General features: G+C 39.9%; 3 protein-coding genes across 6 annotated transcripts; 2 read left to right on the top strand and 1 right to left on the bottom strand.

Moving 5' to 3' along the window:
* Window positions 1–546: 546 nt before the first annotated feature.
* Window positions 547–4146, bottom strand: nkiras2 (NFKB inhibitor interacting Ras-like 2). Of its 2 annotated transcripts, none has more exons than XM_053442841.1 (4): window positions 4097–4146; window positions 3566–3682; window positions 2836–3077; window positions 547–2400 (listed from the first exon to the last, which is right to left on the bottom strand). In XM_053442841.1, exons 2-4 carry the CDS (start codon window positions 3657–3659, stop codon window positions 2158–2160), a joined length of 579 nt encoding a protein of 192 aa, XP_053298816.1. In that variant the 5' UTR covers window positions 3660–3682; window positions 4097–4146; the 3' UTR covers window positions 547–2157. The 2 variants fall into 2 exon arrangements, with proteins under 2 accessions (XP_053298816.1, XP_053298817.1); XM_053442842.1 differs by having other exon boundaries at window positions 4014–4101.
* On the top strand, window positions 4142–11828 carry dnajc7 (DnaJ (Hsp40) homolog, subfamily C, member 7). 2 transcript variants are annotated; one of them, XR_008341995.1, is made up of 14 exons: window positions 4142–4249; window positions 4917–5005; window positions 5350–5474; window positions 6410–6523; window positions 6785–6859; window positions 6967–7085; window positions 8396–8549; window positions 8704–8868; window positions 9301–9392; window positions 9507–9580; window positions 9760–9906; window positions 10000–10227; window positions 10337–10399; window positions 10503–11828. XR_008341995.1 is itself a non-coding variant. In XM_053442840.1 (14 exons), exons 1-14 carry the CDS (start codon window positions 4143–4145, stop codon window positions 10538–10540), a joined length of 1515 nt encoding a protein of 504 aa, XP_053298815.1. In that variant the 5' UTR covers window position 4142; the 3' UTR covers window positions 10541–11828. The 2 variants fall into 2 exon arrangements, 1 of the variants encoding a protein (XP_053298815.1); XM_053442840.1 differs by having other exon boundaries at window positions 10000–10152.
* A 418-nt stretch (window positions 11829–12246) lies between these two features.
* odad4 (outer dynein arm docking complex subunit 4) lies at window positions 12247–15881 on the top strand. 2 transcript variants are annotated; one of them, XM_053443059.1, is made up of 11 exons: window positions 12247–12391; window positions 13109–13240; window positions 13331–13484; window positions 13584–13645; window positions 14139–14289; window positions 14388–14600; window positions 14669–14876; window positions 14959–15045; window positions 15209–15405; window positions 15523–15623; window positions 15721–15881. In XM_053443059.1, exons 1-11 carry the CDS (start codon window positions 12266–12268, stop codon window positions 15754–15756), a joined length of 1467 nt encoding a protein of 488 aa, XP_053299034.1. In that variant the 5' UTR covers window positions 12247–12265; the 3' UTR covers window positions 15757–15881. The 2 variants fall into 2 exon arrangements, with proteins under 2 accessions (XP_053299034.1, XP_053299032.1); XM_053443057.1 differs by lacking the exon at window positions 15721–15881 and having other exon boundaries at window positions 15523–15683.
* The last annotated feature ends 2838 nt before the right edge of the window (window positions 15882–18719 follow it).

The raw sequence follows: 18719 nt of genomic DNA, 5'->3' as shown, positions 1-18719 counted from the left end.
GTTTTTGAGTCAGCTTGTACCAAGTGAATTTAATCTCCAATGGATCAAGTGGTGAATGTCATCAACCGTTGTTACTCTCTGTGACCACTGGAGGGGAGTGGAAGCTCATGATTTGAAATAGGAACAGTTTGAATCTCAACTACAATATCCTTCTTCTGTTAATCAATATATTTAGCTCATTATTTGTGTTATTACTACAAAGACTTGCAGTAAATATGTACTTGTTAGTCTGGTTGATGTACAGCTTCTTATGGCAGCAGTTTTTCAAATACTACTAATACTCTGGCTATACCAAAACTGTATCCAGTGCTGTGACAACAGACATATTTATTACTGATTTTATATGCAACTGTATCATCAAATGACTACACTTCTTTACCAGGGATTAGTTATGATCTAATGCAGTGAACCCAACGTAACTGAATTTGATGCACATTTGTTTTGAAATGAAACTTTCAGAAAAATCTTTTACAAGTTTCACTGGAAGATCAGAGATATCTACTGGCCATGAAACAAACTACAAGTGACATAAAACACACAAAACTGTTGTGATTGGGCCAAGGAAAAAAATCTTTTAATTTGCTTGCATACAAACGAATATCAAGGTGACCACTCAACTTGAATGTTCGATGTTTACAAAAAACGACACATTGGGTTGACAGTGTCTTGTACTTGAATACTAAAGACAGCAACAGCAGATTTGCCCTTTTCAATCAAACTAATAATAAAAGCTGCACATATTTGACCTCATGTTGCATCCTGAATGAACAGGTCAGTAAATGTGTTCTAATTTTTATTTAGTTGCTCAGTACAAACACACCAGCTATAACTTCAGCACTGACTGTAACTGATGAGTCACAGTGTAACATGACATTTTACGATACAAACTATACTATAGATTTGTGGCCCATGTTTTAAATGTGTGGTCAAGAAGGAAAAGTTGCCCCTGAGCCTGCAGAAGCTGCCCTTCATCTGAACATCTTTTAACTTATATTCAAACTTCTTACGCCTGTACACAAGGCCATATGTGGTAAGGAATGTCAATCATTACATCATCCAACACTGAATCTCTGCATACATATACAGTGTATACTGTGTATAGTGTAACAAAACTCCAGAGCAAAAGAAACAGCACACTGTTCATAATCAATAATGTCTCAATAAATCTTTTCACTTGTTATAACACGTGAGATACATCGGAATAATAAAGTAATTTAAAAAGTGATGAGGGTTAAGATTCAGTCTGTGTGTACATGTACATAAAATAATAGCCAGTGTACATATGGGCCAGGTCCTGATTTATCTCTACAGTGAGCACAACGTATCTGGACTGTTTAGAGTGACATCTCAGACCTAATGCTGATTAAAAGTACTTCAAGAAGCACATTATTTTAACAGCTATAGTGGTAACAAGACTGTGGATGAACAGCGTGATCATACTCCAGCACGATAAAATACAAGTGACAAATAAAAACACCTTATATTCATTGATATTTTGTTTGCTGATATGGCACAATAAAATAAAGAGATCACCATTTTCACTCATTCATGATTAAATTAGAATTTCACCCAAAAATCTAAAATGGATCCTATAGTAATACCTACAGAGTTCACTGTACATAAATATCCATACATTCATTCTGCCTTTCGTCTTCTAACTTCTCCACATCTCAAACTTCTCCACATCTCAAACTTCTTCAACCTCTGTCCTTCATGATAGCAAAGCTGATGATTTAGTAAAACATGGCTCTGTTTAAAACATCTTTTCTCCCTTTTACAAAACTCAGCTGCCAGGCCTCTAACGGAAACCAAGAGACGTGATCACATCACTCCTCTTTACGCCTCTTTGCACAGGCTCCCTGTATAATTTAGAATTGATCCTAAGATTTTAGTGAACTAAACTAAAGGTGACAGAACCTTTGCAGTCATGGCCCAGGGGCTCTGGAATGATCTGTCAGAAAAAATCTGGTCGGTTAACTCAGGTGTTTCTTTTAAGTCCATACTTTTATCATTGACCTTTCCTGCTTCTATTTGAATTAAACATTTCTTTAAACTGTTGCCTTGAGAAGGAGTTTACAATCTGAATTTTGAAAGTGCTCTATAAATAAAGATCATTGATATTCCTCCCTCTGAAACATGAAAACAGTGTTTGGTCATTTAACTATCTGTAGAACCACTTCCCTTGTTCTTGTTGCGGCTGAGAGGGAAGGTGGACTTGCTCTGTGGCTGGGTCATTTTGCTGGCCAGGTAGACGAAGGGCTCTATCAGCGTGCGTCTGTCCACCACCGACACCTCCCACAGACGGACCTTCTCATTCTTTGCCCAGTTCTGGGCCATGTTGGAGTCGACTCTTCTTTCCTCCTGCTTGTCCAGCTTGTTACCCAGCACAACAATGGTCACCTGTGGATCAGTATAATCAGGTTAATTGTGATGTGTGGCACTGCCAACATCAAAGCACCTCCCTCCATCTGCTGTATTTCTATTTGTAGCCATGGTAGGAAACTTCTTTCAAGTTCATCATTTCTAGATATCATTCCACAGTATATCAATCATTTTCTAACATAATAGTCACAAATTTATTAAATCTAAGTGTCCCTCTTGGACCATACACTATTGTCTCCCAAACTCAAAGCAAGATAACAGCAGTGGCTGACGAGCCGATTACTGCTGTTGGATTAACACAATTTGGTGAAGTAAATTGTAAATACAAGGACAAACAACCTACCAAATTGCTTTAGGCTCTCTGAATTGGTCTTTTCTAAATTCATCCAGGAATTTTAGGAAGCTAAAACCCAGACAGAGCTTAAAGAGCATAAACATTTGTTCGGTCCTCACCTCTTTCTTGTCTCTTTGACGGTCTATGTCCTTTTTTAGCGCCTCCATTCGCTTAAATGACTCTTTACTGTCGATGCTGTACACAAGTACGAAACCATCTGCGAAACTGTAGTAATGTCGAGGGAACTCCATCCCCTCCCGCAGTCCGCGGGTGTCGTAGAAGCGCACCTGCTCTCGTGTACCACGGTCCGTCTCTACAGAACCGATGTAGATGTCCTCCAGAGTCTCCATGGGCTCGGAACCTGACAATGAATAAATGAAGGAGGTGGTCATGTGATGTGACGTACTGTGCAAGGCCCAAGGAATAAAGCATTTTGACTGGCTGTTGTCTATTTGTTGTGTTTCTGAAGCTCAATGATGAATCAGTTGAATAAAAACCAAACCGCATGATAAAAAATTTTCAGGTGTTTACAGCTCTCTGGTTTCCACATTCGTTAGCAGTTTGATTATGAACAGTTTGCTCAATTGCTTCTGCGAAAAATTACTGGGATTGCAATTATTGAACAGCTAATGGGACATTCCATTCTATCAGGAAGAGTTCATGGCTATCACTCTAGATCTAAATATCTAATGCAATTAATTACAAGCCAGCTCTTGACAATTTGTAATAGTTAGACACACAACACGGTTATGCTTGCTCAGCAGACTGCATGCCATGTAGAAACTACTGATCTCTTAGCATTGCAGACGAGGGGACAGCATATAACACAGTAATGTTAAAATAGTCTACCTGCAACATGGTTGGCATACAGCAGCTGCTCCAAAACAGCCGTTTTCCCCACTGCACCCTGTCCACAAACCACCACCTTGCAGCTTTTACCCATAACTCTTTCTCAGGTCAGGAAATCTGAAGAGATGGAAAACTTTGATTAAGACATTAAATAGCATTGTATTAAAGAAGCTACGATGCTATTGTGCATTATGTTAGACGCATTCAATGATCATTAAAGCAATACATAGCTTGCTAGCCGACATATACAGTAAGCATGATAATGGTGAGTGAAACGTCAGCTAACGAGGAATGCGCAAGTCGTGATAATTTAAAGAATACGACACTAACAAATAGCTTAGCATTAGCTTTCAGGGAGACGCACGACATAACACACACATGGTCCTGGTGTGAACCTCGCTGACTCGACCACGCAGTTTCACACTGACTCGTATAATCGAATACACACATTGTTATTCGCGAGATGTGGCGATATTCGCAGCAGTTTATGATGCTAATTCTTCTCTACGAGCTAAGCTAGCTGGCTCTTACCTCGCGCACGACTTCCTGTTTACAGTTTACGTAAGCGACTGCAGTAATGTGGCGCCGCCCCCTCTCCGTCCACGGCAAAATGGCGACGGAGACCTGTGATGCTGTGAACATGGACCCCGACATGGACCTGCTCAGCGACGAGGAACTAGAGAGGTGCGAGCCGCCGGGACCGTGTTGTCAGCGGCGGGGACACGTCTGCAACCGGCGTGCGGTCGAGTTGCGCAGTGACACGTCCCCGTCATGTCCGTTTTCCCTGTCGTTAACTACCGCGCCGCCGCTCAGCTAAATGTGGCCCTGGGTAACGTTCACACTGGCCGGGGCGCTGCTGCGCTGGGTTTCTGGGCTGTAACATAACAACAAATCTGCTGTTACCCGTCATTTGTAAGAGTTTTTCTGAATGTGTGTTCTGCTTTCACGGTACTGTGTTATTCGCCGAATGTCAATGGCCGGCTGACGAGTTAATGACAGCGTTCCCTCACTGTGTGATCGTGATGTGAAGGGCTTCCAAAAAAAGTAACGGTCCCTCGGCGCGGTGTCATATGTTCCTGGCCCTGCGCGCTGCCTCGCTGAATACCTGCGGGTTTGATCGGTGCTGACACTTGTGCCCTGCTGCTTTGGCTCTTTCTATGTTTAGCCAACTCGGGCCCGCGTAGTCATTCACAATATCCTGTGCTTGCTCCCGTTTAACAGCTGATCGTGAAAGTGAGTGTCATGCTCGATGGTGTCGCAATGTAAAGAATGAAGTGTGAAGCAAACTCCCAAAGTGCTTGTGGTCTGTTTTCAATGTCCCCCTTTCTGTCCTCTGCCCACTTTGACACAGGGAAGCCGAGGGCTTCAAGGAGCAAGGCAATGCCTTCTACATCAAAAAGGATTATGCTGAAGCCTACAATTATTACACCAAGGCAATAGGTAATTATCCCCTAAATAATACTGAGTAATCGTCCTTTTTTTTGGATATAATGTTGACCTCTTTTACTGCAGAGGCAGCAACAGTTTGAATTATCTCTGATGCTCACTGTGAAAAACTTTTTCTGGATTCATACTCTCTTTTCTTTCATATCTTTTAACTTCTTTTATTGTTTTTTATTATACTGCTTGAAAACTGCTTTAAACTCAGCTTTATGATTTCAAATTGATTCATTTTCGTTTTGTCTCTGTGTTGTTTTTAATGTCCCTGTGCAGCACCTTGAATCTTCCTCTGTGTATGAAATGTGCTTTATAAGTGAAACTGCCTTCCCTTGTGTTTCATCCAGACATGTGTCCAAAGAATGCGAGTTACTACGGAAACCGGGCTGCCACATTAATGATGTTGTGCCGGTATAGAGAGGCTTTAGAGGACTCCCAGCAAGCAGTGCGACTAGATAACTCCTTCATGAAGGTACTTGGTGGAGAAGAAGATGCTAAATCTTACTAAATTGGAAATCTACTCTTGCTTTGGCTTAAGTATATTCAGCTAGCGATAGCTTTACAACAGCATCTTCATGGGAACTTATAACTTGGACATGTTTTAAACAAATTAGAATGTAGTTGTTTACAACGTTGCAGAGCTGTGGTATGCTCTTGTTCAATTTGACAATCTTGTGAGCCGACTGAGGCAAAAGATCAGCTCTCCCATGTTCTGTGAGAAAAGGGTTGTTGAGGCAGTTTAATGTCAGTCATGGTCTATGATTCATAGGCATGCATCAGAGTCCGTTTATTACTCCGCCTTAAGATTGATCACTGGTGATGCTAATGGGACTCATCATTGCTCTTACATGGAGCTGTGATTCTCACTGGTATTTCTTTATTTACAAAGCTCTGACTGGAAAATTACCAGACTATCTATCAGTATAACTGCAAATATCAGACTGACTTTTACTTCATGTCCCACAAGTTCGGTTGCGGAGGATTTTGCTTAACATTTTGATCATCTTGATTCCTCTAATTGTTTTAATCCAACGTTTTTAAATGGCTTTTATTCAGGTTAATTGTGGATTTGTTTATTAGTTTCTTTGCCCCCCCCACGTCGCCTTTTTCTCCTCTCTTTCTGTCCCTGTGATTTAACTTGATATCAATGCAAATGAGGTCAACTGTCAAATATTTCTCAAGTATAGATTAAGGTTTCATAACTAATAGGAGTTGTGTTTATAATAGCAATATGTGGCTCTTCAAATCATAAGCTATAGCACATCAATTTATTAAGCGTCAGTCAATCAAACTTAATTTCTATCGAGCAATGGTTTAGTTTCAGTAATTTATGTCAAGCTAGTTTTAAGAAGGGTGGGAATTAAGGAACGTTGTTTAGTTTGTGAACTTTAAGTCCTTTGCCCACAGGGCCATCTGCGAGAGGGCAAGTGCCACCTGTCTCTTGGCAATGCCATGGCTGCCAGCCGCTGTTTCCAGAGGGTTCTGGAGCTGGAGCCCGATAACGGCCAGTGCCAGCAGGAGGTGAGTCTGCCTTTTTGATAGAGAGCATGATTTGACAACTTTAGACTTGCATACCCATTAACAAATAAGCTTTCGCCAAGCCAGTGTAAATACAGTGCAAAACTGAGCGTTTTAATAGGACATCAGCCAGTTACCCTCAATGCAAGTTTGAGGTTATTCATACAACTACTGCTAATTACATTGACCTGAAGATTATCTAGAGCATTGAAGTCAACTGAGGTATTTTTCATTGTCACTGAATACCACAAATTCCTTTGGCAGGTGAAGATTGCAGAATCCATCCTTGAATATGAGAGAATGGCAGAGATTGGATTTGACAAGCGGGACTTCAGAATGGTGAGCTGCTCAGTGCTTACGGAGTTACTTAATTTTCTCATTGTAATGTCAGTAGTAACTTTTCCATCAAGCAACACGGCCTGCAAATATGCCTTGATTGTTTTCAGGTTGTCTTTTGCATGGACCGTGCCTTGGAGTCTGCCTCAGCCTGTCACAGGTTCAAGATACTGAAGGCAGAGTGCTTAGCCCTGCTCGGCCGCTACCCAGAGGCTCAGTCTGTAGCCAGGTAAGAGTTCCTCTTGGACACTTGGCAAATCACTTATTTATTCATTATTATTGGAATTTGTCACAGAGTGAAAGTAAAATAAGACTGACCATGCCATACGTACTGCCTTAATTTGCTTTGACAATATTCTCCGAAGCTGAACTCCGGAAAATATCAGAAAATTGTGTCTGGACATTTTCCGGAGTTTGCCGTTCACATACGAAGAATGCAGCAGGAGATTTTCCGGGTCAGACGTGTTCCAAAGGACAGGAACTTTTCCAGAACATTGAGACGAAGGGGTAGCGTCCGGGTAGAGCATGCAGGAGGCAGGACATGACGTATAAATTCAACTGTGGTTAGTGTTTTTGTTTACAGCATTTCGACACAGGTGTTGGTCCTTATCACCAAAAGCTCTCGAATCGAATCTTTTCAAATTGACATCTTGGTCTGCGTCTTCTATGTGTATTATACCTTTTCCTCATCCTGAGATATTTGTATCGTTCCAGTTTCGCGCCCGTCTTGTGTTAGAAACACACAAGCCCTCGCTGGGAATTTTCTTTACTGTATTTTCTGTCCTACTGTAGTCTTACATGGGCTCCCGCTGACATTTTCCAGATGCTTTACGAGGGCCTAACTGGAAAAGTTTCCGAAAATAAGACAGAAATTGAATCAGAGATTTGCGTTCTCTTTAAGATAATATCTGAACTGCAGTGCATGTCTGAGAGCATGTTACGATTCTCTGGGGATCACCTCCAGGAACTGTGGGGAAGCCATTCTAACAGAATAGAGCTAATGCGGCCTGTGCCCTCTTCAATTAAGGGCGTGTATGTTACCACATTCACGTTTTAGTTTCTACACTGCTGCATCCTTTAACACGGCCTCATCACTGCTTGGATGAAGACATTCCACAGTAAATCATGTTTTGATTAGATCTATATTAAATATTATAACATAAAAGGCTATATTCTTTGTGAGAAGTCTCTCAAATATGTTTTTAAACATTCATATTCACATGCAAGGTTTTCACGAGAAAGTTGAGAGCACCTTGGGCCCAATTAATGGGCACCTTAACTTTTACGTGATACCCATTCTGGCTATTCCGTGCCATATGCTTTATTTTCACTGAATGATGGATTTGTATTTGCTGTAACGCTGTAGACTACAATCTGTCTTTTTCTTTTTCTTTTTTATCTTCTGTGATTATTTACTTTTATGCTTTTGTTTGTATTTTGTGTTTTGTAAGAGTGTTGATGTTTTGTTTTGGTCTCTGTGATGAAAGTTAAATATAATAAAAAAAAAAACATTAATATTGATTATTTGTTTACGTTTAGTGACATCCTGCGAATGGACTCCACTAATGCGGATGCCCTTTACGTCCGTGGTCTTTGTCTCTACTATGAAGACTGCATTGAGAAGGCCGTCCAGTTCTTCGTACAGGCTCTGCGTATGGCTCCTGACCACGATAAGGCCCGGCTCGCGTGCAGAGTGAGTAATTCAGTACACCAGAGTTCTATTAACCATTTAAACCACTTCTCATAAATATAGCCCCAAAACAGCTTAAGAAGAAGTGACAGTGTGGTTTTCTTTGTTCCATTTTAAGTCTGATTGACTTCTACTTTCTTATGTGTTGTTTACCCAGGATGCCAAAGCACTAAAAGCCAAGAAGGAGGAAGGGAACAAGGCGTTCAAGGAGGGGAGCTTTGAGGCGGCCTATGAGCTGTACTCTGCGGCACTAACGATAGACCCCAACAACATCAAGACTAATGCCAAGTTGTACTGTAATAGGGCCACTGTTGGATCTAAGGTGAGGAACACGCACAGGAGAAGAGATACCGCTGGTTGGATCAGTGGGATCCCATGAACAGCTTTAACAAGACAAAACAAGTGGCCAATAAGGACAGAGTGAGATGTGTTTATTTGGTAAAGTAGATAACCACTCACTCATGAACAAGCTAAACCTCCATGGATAAATACTGGGTTTGTCAAAGACTTGCAGTGATGTAATGACATGTAATAGAGCTACACACACACACACACACACACACACTCTTTCAGTCAGTCAAATTCAAAGGTTAGCAGAGACACAGACTTTAATAACAGTATAGACTTTAAAATAAAGTTTTTTTATATCTCTGCCATGTTGTACTTTCTAATTTAATATCAAGAGAACTGGGTTTTGGTTTTGTATCTTTGACTCTGCTTTGCATGAATTTTTTTCTTTTTTTTTCTTTGAAAGCTGAAGAAACTAGATCAGGCCATCGAAGACTGCACCAAGGCCATTAAACTGGATGAGACCTACATCAAGGCCTATTTAAGGAGAGCACAGTGGTATGTCGAAGAAATGTGTAGTTAACAGAAATCAGGAGTTATATTTGATTTGTTTTACACACCTGCAGCAACAGAAGATGTTTTGTATCGATTCAATAACCGACTTTGTTACAGCTACATGGACACAGAGCAGTATGAAGAGGCAGTGCGAGACTATGAGAAAGTTTACCAGACAGAAAAAACAAAAGGTAAGAATTCAGACTCATGCATTCACCATAGATGCTGTATTTTCTTGTTCTTAACTCATGGAGCTTAAACCTTATTCCCAGGATTCCTTTGCTTCCTTCTGCCTTTAAATAATATTTAAACCCTAAGCCTCTTACCTTTGTTTATCGACCTGTTCTTTCTTCTTTTCCTTATTCCACAGAACACAAGCACCTCCTGAAAAACGCGCAGCTGGAGTTGAAGAAAAGCAAGCGAAAAGATTACTACAAAGTGCTCGCGGTGGATAAGAACGCCACGGAAGAAGAGATCAAGAAAGCTTACCGCAAACGGGCCCTTTTACATCACCCAGGTGCGTTGTCCCCTTAACCACTGTGATTTTTATACAGGAAAAAAAACATCCAATGTGTCCTTCATGTTTTCTTTACCTTTTCATTTTACCTAGACCGCCACAGCAGCGCAAGTCCTGAGGTGCAGAAAGAAGAGGAAAAGAAATTCAAGGAGGTGGGCGAGGCTTTCAGCGTGCTTTCAGACCCGAAGAAGAAATCTCGCTACGACAGCGGTCAGGATCTGGAGGACGACGGCGGGAACATGGGAGGTCAGAACCAGGGAAAGCCTTGGGGCGGGAGGTCTCAAGGGTGAACACATTGACATACAAGTCGAACTTGAGCCAGTAATCCACCTTCTTATTTTAAAGCAAATGTTTGCTTTATAATTGGAAAATCGAACATGGAAAGGTTCCGTGTTGATGAGGATTCTTACGTGTATTTTTTCTCTCTCAGATTTTGATGCCAACAACATTTTCAAGGCTTTTTTTGGAGGTCCAGGCGGTTTTAGTTTTGAAGGTATTTATCTTTCTATGTGTATAGAAAATCCTGTGAGAAGTATACATTTTTACGGATACAGTGAATTTTTTTCAGTTATTGAAATATATATTTCTCTTTTCAGCGTCTGGACCAGGAAATTTCTTCTTCCAGTTTGGTTAATTGGAGAATTCGTCCACCCGAACAAAGACTACAACATGACTTTTCGACAATGTCAACCCCCAGACCCACCATCCGTATTTAATGACTGACTGATTGCAAGGCAGATTCTTTTCTATGCCACTTACGGAAAGAATGCAATCCAATGACCACATGCAGCGAATGATTTAATGCCCGTATAGCAAGGAGGCCATGATGGCTCAGACTGAGTGGATAGTGTTACTGGTTTTGGATTTGGTTTTCTTCCTTGCAGAATGAAACCAACTTGAAAGTCAGTAATGGCTAAGAACACCGGTGCAAATTATTTCACAATGTTTTGGATTGTGCAGTTGTTGCATCAGTGCTTTTAGGGATCCATGCAGGATGTGACATCCTGGGGAAACTCCTGAGATTCAACAAGCTATCCAGCTCATCCGAACTAAATGCTGAGGGGCTTTGCTCTGCATGAAATTTATTTGCCGGGCAAGCAGCACCTTCCCACTTTTGAAGAATGTCAGTCAGACGGTCGGCTGACACGAGTCCATACTAAAAAATGCTTGGTTTCATAAGCCAAAAGCATCACTTGAGCATTTTGTAATGATACACAGCAGCTGGATCCTAGACCCACACGCAGAGTACAGCCGAAGCACACTTAAGAAAGATGGCAGTGGAGACAGCTGCGCCGGCTTTGTTGCCGGCAAAGTCCCTCCCTCTGGTTGTCAAAGGTTTTGTGTTTGATGTTGCCATTCACAGATTGCTGCATTGTACATTTTACTGGAATGTAAAGTGTTGATTTGTGATGATATTTGATTATTTTTTTTCCTTTTTTAAATTTTGCTATGTATATTTATTGTAAATTTGCTGTCTGATCGAAACGTCGGTAAAAGATGAGGCCCCTATTTCTGTTACGTAAAAGTTTGCACCTATCGCGAGCATCACTTCGTCGCAAATTCAGGAAGATGGTCTGCATGAAATGCACAGAAAACATTACGCTCTTTGTGTTCCTTGACAGCAACCCAAGCTGTTCATCCATTTTTATATTCCTATATATTAATATTACTCAAAGCAGCACCTTAGGTATAGTAATAGAATAATGGCGTGATATGCAGAAAGTCGGGCACGGTATGATGATGAAAGCTAGGGATGTTCAGTTGCTTCCTGATGAGTGTGTTGTTCTTTTAGTGCACTTACTGAAGAAAAAGAAAAGCCTCCTCTTTGCTCTCATTGTTTTTGCCCTTATGGTGAAACCATCCTCTCTTTACCCTTAAAAAGCTACAGCCATTTCAATAAAGTTGGCCTCTGGATTTACCCAAAACAACTGTGTCCTTTTGTTTAGGTTGAGTAGTATCAATACATATCATTACCTCCGAGGTTATGTTTTCATCTGCCATTATCTGTGTGTAGATTAGCAGGATTACGTGACACATACTGGACACATTACCATTACACTTGGTGGGAGGATGCGGAATGGGTCAGGGAAGAGCCTGTTACATGTTGGAACTGATCCAAGGTATTTTTTCACTATCTTAAACATTGAAAAATGGGACCTTTTCATTGATTTCATACAATAATTAATGGATCTTGTAGAGAGTGATGCATTAATCGGGCAGCAGAGGACGCTGTCTCCCCTGCTTCTGGTTTGTTGGTGGTTGCTAGGATACCGGAGAAGTTGGAAGTCTTTACATACCTCCTAAAGTTGAACTGTGTGTTAGTGCTGCTCTGACACTTTTAAGATTGAAGTGACTGAACATGTCAGAGACGGAGGGAGACGCCAAAGCCCCAAAATCCAGGGGGGTGTTTTGTGATTTAATGGATTTAGGGAATGTGCTGTGCCGCAGAGGAGACTGGGAAAAGGCTGCAGAGAGCTTCACAACGGTGAGTCACTGTTTACCTAATGAAATCCACCATGTTGTGGTGATAACTGCACAGCTCTTTTCAATTGAATATTTTTAACTTTTGTATTTTACTGAATCATTTTAGTTTTTTTTACCAAAAAAGAAAAAACCAATACAGTTCAAAAGCAAATGCACTGTCATTCACAAACCTCCATCTAAGTAACAAATACAATGTGGATCTGATAATGTTTATACAGAAATTGTTTGTAACCAGCTCTACACAAAGTGTAGGGAATTATTCCGAAAGGAAGCTAACTTACATTTTAATAGGTGGGTAAGTCTGTATGGAATCCCATTTCCACCACTGAAGAAAAATCCCATAAGTCATCACAATTGGATTGATGGAATTATCAGAAAATAATAACTTACCAGATCTAAATAATTTCCTCCTAACTCAAAATAATGACTTACCACTTCTAAATAATTTCATATTAACTAAAAATAAGGACTTACAACTCAAAATAATGAATTACTAACAAAAAATAATGACATAAAATATCTCAACTAATAGTTTTTAATATCGAAAAGTGATGACTATTATTACTTACTATCTCATAATTTAGACATACGTTTTTCACGAGGTATCTGTCATTTCCTGTTGTTCCTTGTGGTCGATCACCGAGATAAAGTGACTTGCTTTTCAAATGGATCTGCTCTCCAATAATATGCTGCATTGAAAAGATGTGTCTTCGTTCAGGCGCTGACTCTGAGGCCTGATGAGAAGAACGGCCTTGTCTGTCGGTCCAGATGTTACCTGCACATGGGGCAGTTTGAAAACGCTCTAAGAGATTCAGAAGCTTCACTCAACGACGACAAGACATTTTGTGAGGTAAACAGCAGGTCTAGAAAACAAATCTTAAGTTATGAGAGGAGCCTTGGTATTTACTTTGGTATATTTGTATTTTATCCTATATTCTAGGGACTCTACCAGAAGGCAGAGGCTTTGTACCACATGGGAGAACTTGAATTTGCGCTGGTGTTTTACCACCGAGGACAAAAGCTGCGTCCACAGATGCAGGAGTTCAGACTGGGTATCCAAAAAGCACAGGACGATATAGTTACCTGTATTAACAGTAAGTAAGAGTTAAGTTGTAATGGCAGCCTTTGAATATCATCTTCACAACTCATGCTTGAAATTTAAATCTTTCTGTCTTTTCTATACCTTCTCACAGGCAACACCTCTGTAAAACTGAAAATGAATGAAGACGCATCATTTCTTCAAAAAGATGAGGAGGTGTGTTTTACAGTTGCTTTCACCTCCACTAACCCACTGTTTAAGAAGCATGCACGCATACAGCCACCATTATACTGTATCCCATCCAGGATCACTTCTCCAACTCCTGGGTTTTGACTGACTATACAGTTCAGTGTGTAGAAATTAGTGACATCTAGTGGTGAAGTTGCATGTTGCAGCTGAATACCACTCAACTCACCCTCACACTTCCAACGTGAGAGAATCTGTGCTAGCCTTCAGATATCATCCGTAGAGTGGACCCGCTCCAAATGTTAATCTAAAGTATTTAAATATAAAGGTCCCAATTTATACAATTCAGATGAAACACACTAGTGAAAATATAACTAGGATTATTCTATATTCAGTTTCTGCCAATAGATTCCTTTCACCTAAATCTTACACACTGGACCTTCAGAGTTTTCTACATGTGATGTTCAACACATCCTCCTTTCTGAAGCACAATATTATGTTTCTGAATGACCAACCTCAACAGAAGGCCCAGCCAAGCACTTCTATTCAGCCCCTGACTGAGGAGAATAAAGACCAGTCCCAGAAAACTCTTGTGAGTGAGAAGGTGACCAGGCAGCTGTTCGGAGAGTTTTACAGTGACAAGAAATATCTGGAAAACCTGCTGAAAGATGACGGTGTGTGATTCATACTGCTTAATAATATGATAATTTTTTTATCTCTACATCTTAAATTTGAAACTATTGAATCTGCTGTCACTGTGTGTTCGAATCAGGCTTGGTAAAGAGCAAGACGAAGGGTGGGGAGAACCTGCAGGACGTCATTCGGACCTACCTGAAATATCTGGACACTTGCACCGACCACTTTAACCGGAAGAAACCTGGGAAACGGGAAAAGCAGAGTAAACCAAAATGTAGCAAGCAGCGTCCTGGAGCTCCCCGTGAACCGGCTCGCTTTCTGCTGAAGAGCCTGGATGACATTGATGCAGGTAAATCGTGCTTCTGTCTGGACTTTTTCCTCGGCATAAAAATGTTAAATGTGTGTTTGTTGTCTCAGAGTTGACCTCTGGAAATGCGGAGGGTAGTCTCAAGAAGGCAAAAGAAGTCATGGAGGAGGTGCAGAGATGGTCCGAGAAAGTGGTACCCGACAAGAAAGAGGTTTTGGGCAGCCTGCACAGTTGCATTGGGAACGCCTTGATCGAGCTTGGAGATATGGACAACGCCTTAGAACATCATCAAAAAGACTTGGAGTTGGCTGTGAAGTGGTAACAATCAGAAGAAACACAAGACACAAGAGGAGAGAAGGGAAAGAACAAAAAACACTCAGCTATTTATTCTCTTCCACAGCAACCACCAGGAGGCAATGTCCCGGGCACTGGACAACATTGGCAGAATCTATGCCCAAATTGGAGACTTCACAAAAGCCATTGAGTTGTAAGTAAATGATAAAAAAAGACATGCAAAAATATACATACAGTCACACCTTTATTGCTATTACAAGTATTGCTTTGCATTGAGGATAGGGGAAAATAGAAGATTTGTTTGTCAGTGATATTTATATTCACCTAATTTTCTTCCCTGTGTTTTCATTATTCAGCTGGGAAAAGAAGATCCCCCTGCTGCGCCATGGTGTAGAGAAGACCTGGTTGTTTCACGAGATTGGTCGGTGTTACCTGGAGCTTGGTCTCCACAAAGAAGCCAGAGACTACGGTGTCCGTTCTCTTGCTGCGGCCGATGAGATCGCTGATGACAAATGGCATATTAATGCCAATGTGTTAGTGGCCCAATCAGAAAGTAATTCTTAATCTGGATTTAATACTTCCTGTGATAAACAGTCATATTTTTTGATTTTGGAAGCTTTTGTCACTGAACAACCTACTGTTCTGATCTTTAATGGTTATTTCTCCACAGTGAAACTTGGAAATATTGAATCCTGTGTCGCCAGCTTCGAGAGAGCCTTGACCCATGCCAAACTGCAAGAAGACCACTTCCTCACGAATGCTATTCAGAAGGTTCCCGCTCTGTTGTTTTCTGCTTCCATTTCCAAATCATCTGAGTCACATTTTAAGTAACATTGTGTTAGATAACATTTGTCATTCTACTTTCTAGGCTCTTGATGAAGCAAAAACACAACTATCACGATGAGGATGTATCCAGGTTCCAGTTGACAAAAAAGTCAAAGGAGGACGGTCGGGGATTTCGTTGTACTGTAGTCTATCTATCTATCAACATGAACGGTATATAACTGTTTGTACAAAAATACACCCTCATCAAATATGTAAAAAACAAATGAAAAATATATAATTAATAAAGACAATGTAAACAACGGGTCTTCAGTCTTCAAAGGTTCTTCAGTCTGACCATATAAGGGCGTGATGTCCCATATGAATTGGGACATTTCTAGGCATTTTGCATCAATGATAAGTGCCTAGAAGTGTCCTGCTCCTTCTGATTGGACGGGACATTTCTAGGCATTTGGCTACTATGATAAGTGCCTAGAAGTGTCCCAGGTATTGCACTTCTGTAACCACTAGTGGTTCCCTTACACTAGGAGTGGGACATTTCTAGCCATTTTGCCTCAATGATAAGTGCCTAGAAGTGTCCGGCTCATTCTGATTGGTCGGGACATTTCTAGGCATTTTGCTAGTGAATCGATTAGAAAAGCATATCATATATCATGTCATGTCATGTCATATCAGATCATATCATATCATATCATATCATATCATATGTCATGTCATATCATATCATATTATATCATATATCATACATTGTATCGCTTCCTTACTCCAAATGTTTCTTATTATTTCACTGCACACTTAATCTCGTTTTTAAAGGAGCCTTTGATAAGATAGAAAATGAGTCCACAACTCCAGCTTGATCCTTCAGAACATAGTCTAGGTCCTGAAGGATCAAGGAATCTAGACTAACAATTCGACTCCTCATTTTCCTCACCCTGTTCTTCATACAGCATATTTATAACCATTAAACTATAAGTATGAAATGATTGCAACCAGCCACACTAACACTCTGGATGTAGAAAATCAAAAACATATTTTCAAATGAATATAAATGAGTCTATTAAGTATATACTGTTATATTTAGAGTTGTATTTAGTTGATCTAGCTATGGTTAGCTAGCCAGAAAAGAAGCTAGCTAGCTAACAGTTAGTTAGTATTGTACATATTTCTTTCTTCGCGCTAGTAATGGATTGTAAAATAACACTTACATGCATCAGATGCGGAAAAAGAAGTAGTGTGAAATGAATGGTAGCTGTTCCCTAGTGACTACATACTGTATGGGTCATTTTTTACCCATGTCACTTGTGTAAAAGTGATGTAAAACAGCTTCATTTACATTTGCTTATAAAGCAGGAAAGAAAAATAATGATCTGTAGTAATCAAAAAACAAGACATTTAATGAAAACTTAGAATATTAAATGATAAAATGTATTTCAAACATGAAGCAAAGAAACACTCAAGCATGAAATAACACAGGAAATGAATACAGGTCATTTTTAGCACCACCTACTGCAAAAAGGAGGCAAGTCTCGTTTTACAACTTTAATGTTTGCAATAATAATTCATTTTGGTAATATTTGTGGGGAGTATGGTTACAATGTATATGTACATACTTTAAAAACATTTAATCCCAAACAGAAGAATCATACCTACTGATTCTTGACAAACCAGTACAACTTAGCTTAGATATATCTCTTATAAAATGTTGCATTGTGTCAACTTCTGACAATACAAGAAATACAGCAAGTCCCATTAGACTAAATTTAATGCTGCATTGTGTTTGCATTGGAGCTGCAACAAAAGGTCATTTGAAAATCTTTCCTCTAACTTTTGCAATAAAAACCAACACATTTGTAAATCATGCACATGGATTATTGGATGACTGATCTGTGTACACTGTTTATAAATGACTTGTAAACTGGATCACAATGGTTTTATAGATTAACTTCTAAACTGATGAAGATTTGCGCATGACTTTTTTTTAAATAGCTGACACTACGAGGCTCAGTAAAGCTTTGAACTATCAAATGCAAGTGACACTGTAGCATTAAACCTACACCTGAATCTACATAAATGACCCAATGGGGAGTCTGTAGAAAAGACCACAGGGGTGCAGTTGAGTGCTAATGTGCTCCACCTATTGTAAAGGCTTGAACCATGCAGAGCTCAAGGACTTGTTGGCCATGATAGCAGTGGTGATGAGTGCAGGCTGTATAGTTAAAATACAGGTTCTGGCACCTCTGCTCCTCACTCTGGGACAATTTTGTAATATTACCTCAACAATAATCAGATGCTTGTGTGTGAGCACCAGGTCCTACTTGGAAATATGAAATTGAATTTATAATGATATCCCAAAACGAAAAAACAGACATTTTAGATGCTGCATTTATGGCATTTCTGCATTAACATTTACCAGATATCAACAACCAGTTAACAAAATGACTGCAGATGAATTTACATCATGATTTTCTAATAAAAAAATTGTGAATGGTGGAAGAAGTACTACCAAAGAGAGAGTACAAATAATACCACATTGGAGAAATAATAAGTTATGCAGTATTAGTTTTAATTGTTATTTTGAAAGTTTATTTATGTTTGTATCTTATTCATATTTATTAATATTTTAAACGCTTTCATATTTATTAAGCTATCTTTTCAATATAAACTGTCGTTTACCAATTGTTCAAGAGTACAAGAAATGCAATGTCGACTATCATATGACCTGTTGGGTCAGGTGCTTATCCATGATAATGCTTAATATTTCTTTCATTGTTGGATATAAGCAGTATAAAAGCACAACTATCTTTCTAGGTGCTTAGTCAAAAAGATATTGTAGCCTACATGATTGCTGTTTCATACTCATGGAATATCCTCTTCTTATACCATTAATGTATAGTGATGTTTGTGTATCTAACTCTACAAGGCCTATCACACTTTCAGTCCGCTTAAAGAGGCAAGAGTGAACCCTCACTTCAAGAAACCCACCGTCAACCCGTCTCAAGTAAACAACTACAGACTAGTCTCTCTGCTTCCTTTTCTCTCCAAAGCACTCGAGCATGCTATCTTTAAAAACCATCTTGATCCCCA

The sequence above is a fragment of the Pleuronectes platessa genome, chromosome 16 (assembly GCF_947347685.1).
Source record: "Pleuronectes platessa chromosome 16, fPlePla1.1, whole genome shotgun sequence".
Classification (NCBI taxonomy): domain Eukaryota; kingdom Metazoa; phylum Chordata; class Actinopteri; order Pleuronectiformes; family Pleuronectidae; genus Pleuronectes; species Pleuronectes platessa.
Note: the sequence above shows the minus strand (reverse complement) of the source record. Positions and strands in the feature narration are given on the sequence as shown.

What these genes read in the sequence shown, in the direction of transcription:
- nkiras2 (XM_053442841.1), bottom strand. Translation starts at nt 3,659, where the DNA reads ATGGGTAAAAGCTGCAAGGTGGTGGTTTGTGGACAGGGTGCAGTGGGG. An exon ending in GTATGCCAACCATGTTGCAG is followed by an intron (nt 3,078 to 3,565) that starts GTAGACTATTTT and finishes ATTCATTGTCAG; the next exon opens with GTTCCGAGCCCATGGAGACT. An exon ending in GTCAAAGAGACAAGAAAGAG is followed by an intron (nt 2,401 to 2,835) that starts GTGAGGACCGAA and finishes ACTGATCCACAG; the next exon opens with GTGACCATTGTTGTGCTGGG.
- dnajc7 (XM_053442840.1), top strand. Translation starts at nt 4,143, where the DNA reads ATGTGGCGCCGCCCCCTCTCCGTCCACGGCAAAATGGCGACGGAGACC. An exon ending in GAGGCTCAGTCTGTAGCCAG is followed by an intron (nt 7,086 to 8,395) that starts GTAAGAGTTCCT and finishes GTTTACGTTTAG; the next exon opens with TGACATCCTGCGAATGGACT. An exon ending in GGGCCACTGTTGGATCTAAG is followed by an intron (nt 8,869 to 9,300) that starts GTGAGGAACACG and finishes TTTCTTTGAAAG; the next exon opens with CTGAAGAAACTAGATCAGGC.
- odad4 (XM_053443057.1), top strand. Translation starts at nt 12,266, where the DNA reads ATGTCAGAGACGGAGGGAGACGCCAAAGCCCCAAAATCCAGGGGGGTG. An exon ending in TTCTTCAAAAAGATGAGGAG is followed by an intron (nt 13,646 to 14,138) that starts GTGTGTTTTACA and finishes CAACCTCAACAG; the next exon opens with AAGGCCCAGCCAAGCACTTC. An exon ending in GTTAGTGGCCCAATCAGAAA is followed by an intron (nt 15,406 to 15,522) that starts GTAATTCTTAAT and finishes ATTTCTCCACAG; the next exon opens with TGAAACTTGGAAATATTGAA.